The sequence below is a fragment of the Triticum urartu genome, chromosome 1A, assembly GCF_056163025.1.
Source record: "Triticum urartu cultivar PI428250 chromosome 1A, HENAU_Tu73, whole genome shotgun sequence".
Taxonomy (NCBI): Eukaryota; Viridiplantae; Streptophyta; class Magnoliopsida; order Poales; family Poaceae; genus Triticum; species Triticum urartu.
In genome coordinates this window covers 525,340,482-525,347,803 of record NC_141873.1, presented here as the reverse complement: position 1 = coordinate 525,347,803, position 7,322 = coordinate 525,340,482, and the positions used below count along the sequence as shown (strand labels likewise).

The following is a 7,322-nucleotide window of genomic DNA, read 5'->3' as shown; positions in this document are numbered from 1 at the left end:
TGTCCTCTCTCTCATGTCTCCTCCGCATCGACGCGTCGGGCAAGCGCAAGGCTACCGTCCATGGCAGCCGTTGCCTCGGGTGCCCCGGCCAGAAATAGTACTCCTTCCGTCCCAAAATATATGTCGTGAGTGGTAAATTTACAAAAAAAAAATCTTGGATGTTTTTGGAACACAACACAACCGGCAGTACAGATAATCATCAATCGTCGTCGTCGCATCGCCCACTCCACTCGCATCCACCATTCCACTGCACCCCCCGAATTTCTCCGCCGTCCCAGCGTCGACGCGATGCCGCATGCCCCCGCACAGCGAGCGCTACTGCCGGCACATATGATCGTTGAGCGCCGCTTTCGCCTATGCATTCGCTTGTCGCTCCCGCCGACGCATCCGCCCTCTTCCTCGTCGTTCCCTTCAAAAGACACCCCCCCCCCCCCCAAAAAAATCCTCCTAAACAGTGCACAGACGGATAAATGGAGTAATTTCGCCTTAATATGTGGTGCTTCCTTTCTCGCCTTAATCTGTGGTGGTTCCAAATCCTCATAAGAGTAATTGATGTCCAACATTCTTCGTCTCATTTTCATTGCTGCTTCTCTGGCCACAGCGTTGTGCGTCTCCTCAATGAGTAATCAACCCATGTTCATAATTAAATAGGAGTGCAATGTTTTCTTTTCTTTGTTGAGAAAATCAAGCTATTACACATTTGATCGTGTTCATGTATGGTATCAAATCCAGATGTTTTACTGCAGTAGAAGTTGCCACTCAATATCTTGATGTAGGCTCAAAGGTTACACATCCAAATTAATTTCATAAATTCGGGCATCAAAGGGAGAAAGAATGCATAAGGGGCCTATTTATTTCCATCCAATCTCTATAGATCATGGATCAAATACTCACGACAAAGAAGAAAGAAGGATATAAAAACCAAGGTGGGAAAAATACTACATGTCTCACCACTGCATTGCCAGTTCTTCATTGTTACAAATACTCCTGATTGTGACCCAACTTCCAACTTTCAGTCATTCTTTCTGGAACAGTTATGTAATTCGAGTACTATGATGATGTTTATCTTCTTAAGAACAAAGGAACAAGTGTGGGAGGATGATATCTCTGCTACTTGTTGTACTTCAATATTCTAGGTTGTTGTTTAAGTTCTTGGAGTAAATTCAGTGTTTAAACATTATATTCTTGGCCATAGCAATAAATATGTGAGTGTAATCTAAGAGATTGTTCTTCATTCTTCTTGCACGCAAAAGATTGTTATTGTTGCTGTTAAAGATGCGGCTCTCTCGGTGCTGCAGCTTCTTCCAATCGATCTGCCACTCTATTCTGTTCCCTACGAAACAGTTGCCCTTTTATTATTAGAGCAAGATTAGCTTTGTTTTCTTCGCCCGAAATATCATGGACGTATTCTTTGCCTAGTTTTTTTATATAAGTACAATACTTGATTTCACAAAAGATACGTTCTTTTACAATTATTATATTATTTTTTGCTATAGGGCTGGGAGCATCAGTCCTATACTCGAAACTTCCCTATCTAGCTACAAACTTCTCCACCTAAGCAATCTTTTAGAGCAAAAACTCCTTGATGCCCATGCGAAAGATAATATGCATGTGCGGTGAGCAATCTTCAAATCATCCAAAGAAATGAAAAAAGGTACTTACTGTGCATGCTGTAAAAAAGAAGACATTTTGAATATAACTGTTCAATTTTGAATTAGTTCTGAAATAAATGAAGATATTTTCAATGAAATGCAAAATGCATGAGAACTTCGAAATGTGGGAGTAAGCTAATTGAGGGGTCCGTTCTGACCTGCTCGTAATGGAAGCTGAATCATTCTTTTCTTTTAATTAAATTCAAACCATACTCTCCCTCACTACCTGAAAAGAAAAAAAACTCGGTCTGACAGGTCATGTTCAGACTCATCCTTTTTTTTTTTCGAGAAATCATGTTCAGTTTCATCTTGGCCCGCTCCACAGTTGGGCCAGAGACTGTCCATCTCCAAGTGTCCGGCCGAACCATTCGGCCCACCAAAACTTCGAATCCAGGGCAAAACCCTGTCGTCGTCAACTACACCCTCCTCGTCCCCTTCCTCCCCACCCCAAAACCCTAGCCCCCAAGCCAGCCCGGCCGCCCGCCCCCGGCCGCCCCCGCCATGAACTACCGCTTCCAGAACCTCCTGGGCGCGCCGTACCGCGGCGGCGACGCCGTCTTCGCGGGGGACTCCTCCGTGCTCCTCTCGGCGGTGGGGAACCGCGTCGCGACCACCGACCTCGCCGCCTCCTCCTCCCTCACCCTCCCCTTCGAGTCCTCCGCCAACATCGCCCGCCTCGCCACCTCCCCCTCGGGCGACTTCCTCCTCGCCTGCGACGAGAAGGGCCGCGCGCTCTACGCCAACCTCCGCCGCCGCGCCGTCCTACACCGCGTCTCCTTCAAGGCCGCCCCCTCCGCAATCCGCTTCAGCCCCGACGGCCAGCTCATCGCCGTCGCCGTCGGGAAGCTCGTCCAGATCTGGCGCTCGCCCTCCTTCCGCAAGGAGTTCTTCCCCTTCCACCTCCTCCGCACCTTCCCCGGCTTCGCCGCCGGGGTCACCTCCTTCGACTGGTCCCCTGACTCCGCCTCCCTCCTCGTCGCCTGCAAGGACCTCACCGCCCGCATCTTGCCCGTCAAGCGGGGCACCGGGAACAAGCCCTTTCTCTTCCTCGGCCACCGCGCGGCTGTCATTGGCGCCTTCTTCGCCACCGATAAGAAGACGGGCAGAGTCCACGGGGTCTACACGGTTTCAAAGGACGGAGCTATCTTTACTTGGAATTTGGTGGAGGGCAATGATGCTGCATCTCCACCTTCACCCGGGACACCGGAGCAGGAATCAGAGCAGAATGGTGAGCCGGAAATTGATGCTGGGAGCAGGAAGAGGAAGAGCTTGGGAGAACTGGAAGAGCCCAGCACCACTCCACTTCATTTGGCAAAGTGGGAGTTGCAGAAGAAGAACTTCTTCATGCAGGCGCCGGCTAAGTTGACAGCCTGTGATTACCACCGGGATCTTGACATGGTGGTGGTTGGGTTCTCTAATGGGGTATTTGGGCTGTACCAGATGCCGGACTTTGTGTGCCACTGCCAGCTGTCAATATCAAGGGAGAAGATCACTACTGCTATTTTCAACAGCTTGGGGAATTGGCTAGTTTTTGGGTGCGCCAAGCTTGGGCAACTGCTGGTGTGGGAGTGGCGGTCAGAGACCTACATTTTGAAGCAGCAGGGTCACTACTTTGATGTGAACTGCATTGCATACTCACCAGATTCTCAGTTAATTGCTACTGGAGCTGATGATAACAAAGTCAAGGTGTGTTTGAAGTAGTAATGTCATTTGCATTCTTTGTTATGTCCTCTTTCTGTTTGGGCCTGGGGGGTGGGGAGTGGGGAGGCTTCTTGCTTGCTGTGGTATTCAAAAGCCTTTTAACTATGTTACAACTTAGAAGTAGTGCTTATACAGTAGGTTGAGATACTTTGATGGAGGGTATTTTTAGATAAAACTTCAGTCGCTATTATGTCCCCTTTCTGCTTGGGGTCTCTGGGAAAACTTCCTTGTTTGATATTTGGTTGAAAGCCTTTTTAATTATAATACGAGTTATGGGCTCATAAAGTAGGTCGAGATACTTGATGAAGTGCTATTGAGAGGAAGTAATTGATTTTCTTAACCTCTTTGAAGAACTACTTACGTCAATCTTATTCATTTGAATTGAAAAATGGCACCTATTCATCTATGTATTGAAAATCAGAAATGATAACTATCACAAGTTTTTCTAGGTTTGAAACCATATTGTTTTAATTGTTAAGTATCATTCTCCTGCACTGCAAGTTTGACACACGTGACTGGCTCTCTGTAGGTCTGGACGGCTGCCACTGGGTTCTGTTTCATAACATTTTCCGAGCATACAAATGCTGTTACTGCAGTTCATTTTATGGCCAATAACCATTCTCTTCTCAGTGCCTCCCTTGATGGGACTATTCGAGCGTGGGATCTGTTCCGTTATCGTAACTTCAAGACATTTACGACCCCTTCACCTAGACAATTCGTTTCTTTAACGGCAGATCAGAGTGGGGAAGTAATTTGTGCTGGAACACTTGATTCATTTGAGGTGGGTGTATGCAGTCAACATTTTTCTGGCAATCCTTTTGTGGACTATGCTCTACTTCTAGTCCCTCGATAACCACAACGTGTTACATGCAGATTTATGTTTGGTCAATGAAGACTGGTCGTTTGTTGGATGTACTCAGTGGCCACCAAGGACCAGTTCATGGTCTAATGTTTTCACCAATCAGTGTAAGTCCATGCTTTGATGTTTTTTGGTTCTCATTCCTTGTTGTTAGAACTTACACTTTGTTTTTGGAACAAATGGACTTTGTTAGTTCGCACAAGGAAATTGTGCTGAAACTGCTCTATTATTGGTTCTATGTATTTTTTAAATTCACAGAAAGAGTAACTAGCTTATGTTTGGTAGGCTATTTTGGCTTCATCATCGTGGGACAAGACCGTTCGTCTTTGGGATGTATTTGAGAGCAAGGGTGCTGTGGAAACGTTTCAACACTCACATGATGTTCTTACCTTGGCTTATCGTCCTGACGGAAGGCAGATTGCATGCAGCACACTAGATGGCCTAATCAATTTCTGGGATCCTTTTGATGGCTTATTGATGTATACAATTGAAGGTCGCAGGGATATTTCTGGTGGGCGCCTCATGACAGATAGAAGATCTGCAGCTAATACAAGTATAGGAAAGTACTTCACGACGCTGTGCTATTCTGCCGATGGAAGCTATATTTTAGCAGGAGGAAACAGCAAATATATCTGCATGTACGATATTGGAGAACAGGTCAGGAAATCTTTCTTGTGATAAAATAACTTTGTAGCATACACACATTTCGAGCATGATTGCTTTGATGCCAAAAATTGGCATGCCAACATTTGGCAAATGCCAAATATTGGCTAGTGCTTGGTTGGCTACCATTTTACTTGCCAACCTCACAAGAAGTTGCCAATTTTTGGCAACTTTTGATATTGCCAATTGTTGCCTTGCCAAGTATTGGCAATGCCAAGTGTTGGCATCAAACCAATTATCCTCGATTCCTCATTTCTTTTATTTTTACTATCTTAGAGGCGCCTCCCATCTTATATATGCTCATTCTTTACAATCTTGTTATCAAGCCATATTGTCATGTACTCGTGTCAATTACTGTAGTTTGGTAAAAACTTTGTCTATCATTAGTTGGTAACCCAATGTTTGCTTGACTTGGTCACCAAAAATATTTTCCTGGTAACCTCACGAACCTAAAAAGATACTAATAGCTAAGATGCATGTGGTTAGGTGTCCATTGACATTATCTTCAGTGATTGACATGATTGTAACTTTGTAAGAAGCCTTTTGTCCACATTAATGACTGAAGTTACTCATTGTCTTCTATATTTGCCAATGCCACATCTGAATGTTGCCCCTCGTGTTGTGGTAACAGCTAAGATGCATGTGGTTAGGTGTCCATTGACATTATCTTCAGTGATTGACATGATTGTAACTTTGTAAGAATGCCTTTTGTTGTTCACATTAATGATTGAAGTTATTCATTGTCTTCTGTATTTGCCAATGTCATCTGTGCAGGTGCTGTTGCGTAGATTCCAGAGCACTCGCAATCTTTCATTGGATGGAGTTCTTGATTTTCTGAACTCAAAAAATATGACTGATGCTGGTCCACTAGATCTAATCGACGACGAAGATAGTGATGTTGAGGATGGAATTGATCAACAAACAAGAGGTAGCCTGGGGCATGGTTTACCTGGATCCATGGCAAATCGTGGAAGGCCCATAGCTCGGACAAAATGTGTGAAATTTGCTCCAACAGGAAGATCTTTTGCTGCAGCGACCACTGATGGTGTTCTGTTGTACTCGGTTGATGAATCATTTATTTTTGATCCAACAGATCTTGACATTGATGTTACTCCTGAGGTATTTACTTCATGTCTTTTTTGAGAATTGATTGTCCCAAGATGGTGCTGATCAATCCATAACAAATTCCTGTGCTTCGTGTTTGTACAGAAAGTGGAGGAAGCTCTTGCAGAAAACCAACAACAGAGAGCCCTTGTACTGAGCCTCCGGTTAAACGAAGACTCCTTGATTAAGAAATGCATCTTTGCTGTGGATCCATCCAATGTACGAGCAATCTGCTCATCAGTACCCTTCAAGTATCTTCAGAGATTGATTGATGCATTCGCTGACCTCCTGGAAAGCTGTCCCCATCTGGAGTTCATCCTGCTCTGGGCTCAGGTACCATTCTCCTCTTCCTTTTTTTTTTCTACCAAAGCTGCTGATTTTGGTGAAACACTGGATATCTTATCCTGATATATATTTTCGTTACAGGAGCTTTGCAAGGTTGATGGAAGCTACATCCAGCAGAACTCCAGGACCTTGCTTCCTGCTCTCAAGTCATTGCAGAAGTCTATAACAAAGTTGCACCAGGATCTGGCGGACACTTGTTCCTCCAACGAGTACATGCTCAAATATCTGAGCTCTGCTGGGACAAAGAGTTAGGCCATGGTCGGCACATATTCCGTGAGTACTTCACTCATCTTTATGTTTGCAATTGTCACAAACTTATTTTATGAGAGGTTTCTCAAGTCTGGCAAAATCAAAACTGACACAGATCATCCTCGTGTTCCTGCAGTGGTTGTTGTAGCACCAACATGATCACTGAGCACATGAGCAGCCGAGCCATTTTTTCGGCCAACCAGCATGCGGCCTGCCGAATGTGCAATCTTGCGTTATTTACATGGGCAGTGGCTGTATGCTGGTTAAGCAATTTGTTTGATGCTCAGGGCTGAAAGTTGAGCTGAGGACGTTGGCATTTTTGTCCGGGGAGGAAGGATTGTCTCTTGGACCACGAAGTGGGTAGCTAGTCTCTTCGGGTTGTGTGTTTGTACCCGTCCGTGTGGCCAAATTTCGTTAGGAACAATGTCTTTCAAACGCGTTTTACAAACGAGCGCAGAGATATTATATGGTAAACTCGTGATGTTGTGGATGCCTGCCTGTGATTTAATTCTGAAAAATTTATTCCCTAAATTGACCAGTCGGCCAGCTTGACGAGGACCGATCGATGTGCCACGTCAACACTAGAGAGTCGTGGATACATAAACACATAAATCAGTGTCTTCTTTTGACAACACAAACAGATAAATCTTAGTTTTAAGACGGAGTCAGTACATCACTGTTAACAGCTGTTAATTTGAAGAAGCCTCCAATGCTGTGTGGCCTCATCCTCCTTCGCCATAGCCAGCTAG

At 45.0% G+C, this 7,322-nt stretch overlaps 1 protein-coding gene across 2 annotated transcripts; it reads left to right on the top strand.

Annotated features, from left to right (window-relative positions):
- The first annotated feature begins 2,085 nt into the window (after nt 1-2,085).
- PWP2 (periodic tryptophan protein 2) lies at nt 2,086-7,063 on the top strand. 2 transcript variants are annotated; one of them, XM_087528462.1, is made up of 8 exons: nt 2,086-3,338; nt 3,883-4,134; nt 4,227-4,319; nt 4,498-4,869; nt 5,650-5,994; nt 6,085-6,312; nt 6,406-6,582; nt 6,710-7,063. In XM_087528462.1, exons 1-7 carry the CDS (start codon nt 2,154-2,156, stop codon nt 6,574-6,576), a joined length of 2,646 nt encoding a protein of 881 aa, XP_087384588.1. In that variant the 5' UTR covers nt 2,086-2,153; the 3' UTR covers nt 6,577-6,582; nt 6,710-7,063. The 2 variants fall into 2 exon arrangements, with proteins under 2 accessions (XP_087384588.1, XP_048546190.2); XM_048690233.2 differs by having other exon boundaries at nt 2,087-3,338; nt 6,406-6,597.
- Nucleotides 7,064-7,322: the final 259 nt, after the last annotated feature.

Excerpts from the sequence above, each read along its gene's own strand:
- PWP2 (XM_087528462.1), top strand. The coding sequence starts at position 2,154 with ATGAACTACCGCTTCCAGAACCTCCTGGGCGCGCCGTACCGCGGCGGC. Across the intron at positions 4,135-4,226 it reads GAACACTTGATTCATTTGAG|ATTTATGTTTGGTCAATGAA; the intron begins GTGGGTGTATGC and ends TGTTACATGCAG. Across the intron at positions 6,313-6,405 it reads TCATCCTGCTCTGGGCTCAG|GAGCTTTGCAAGGTTGATGG; the intron begins GTACCATTCTCC and ends TTTTCGTTACAG.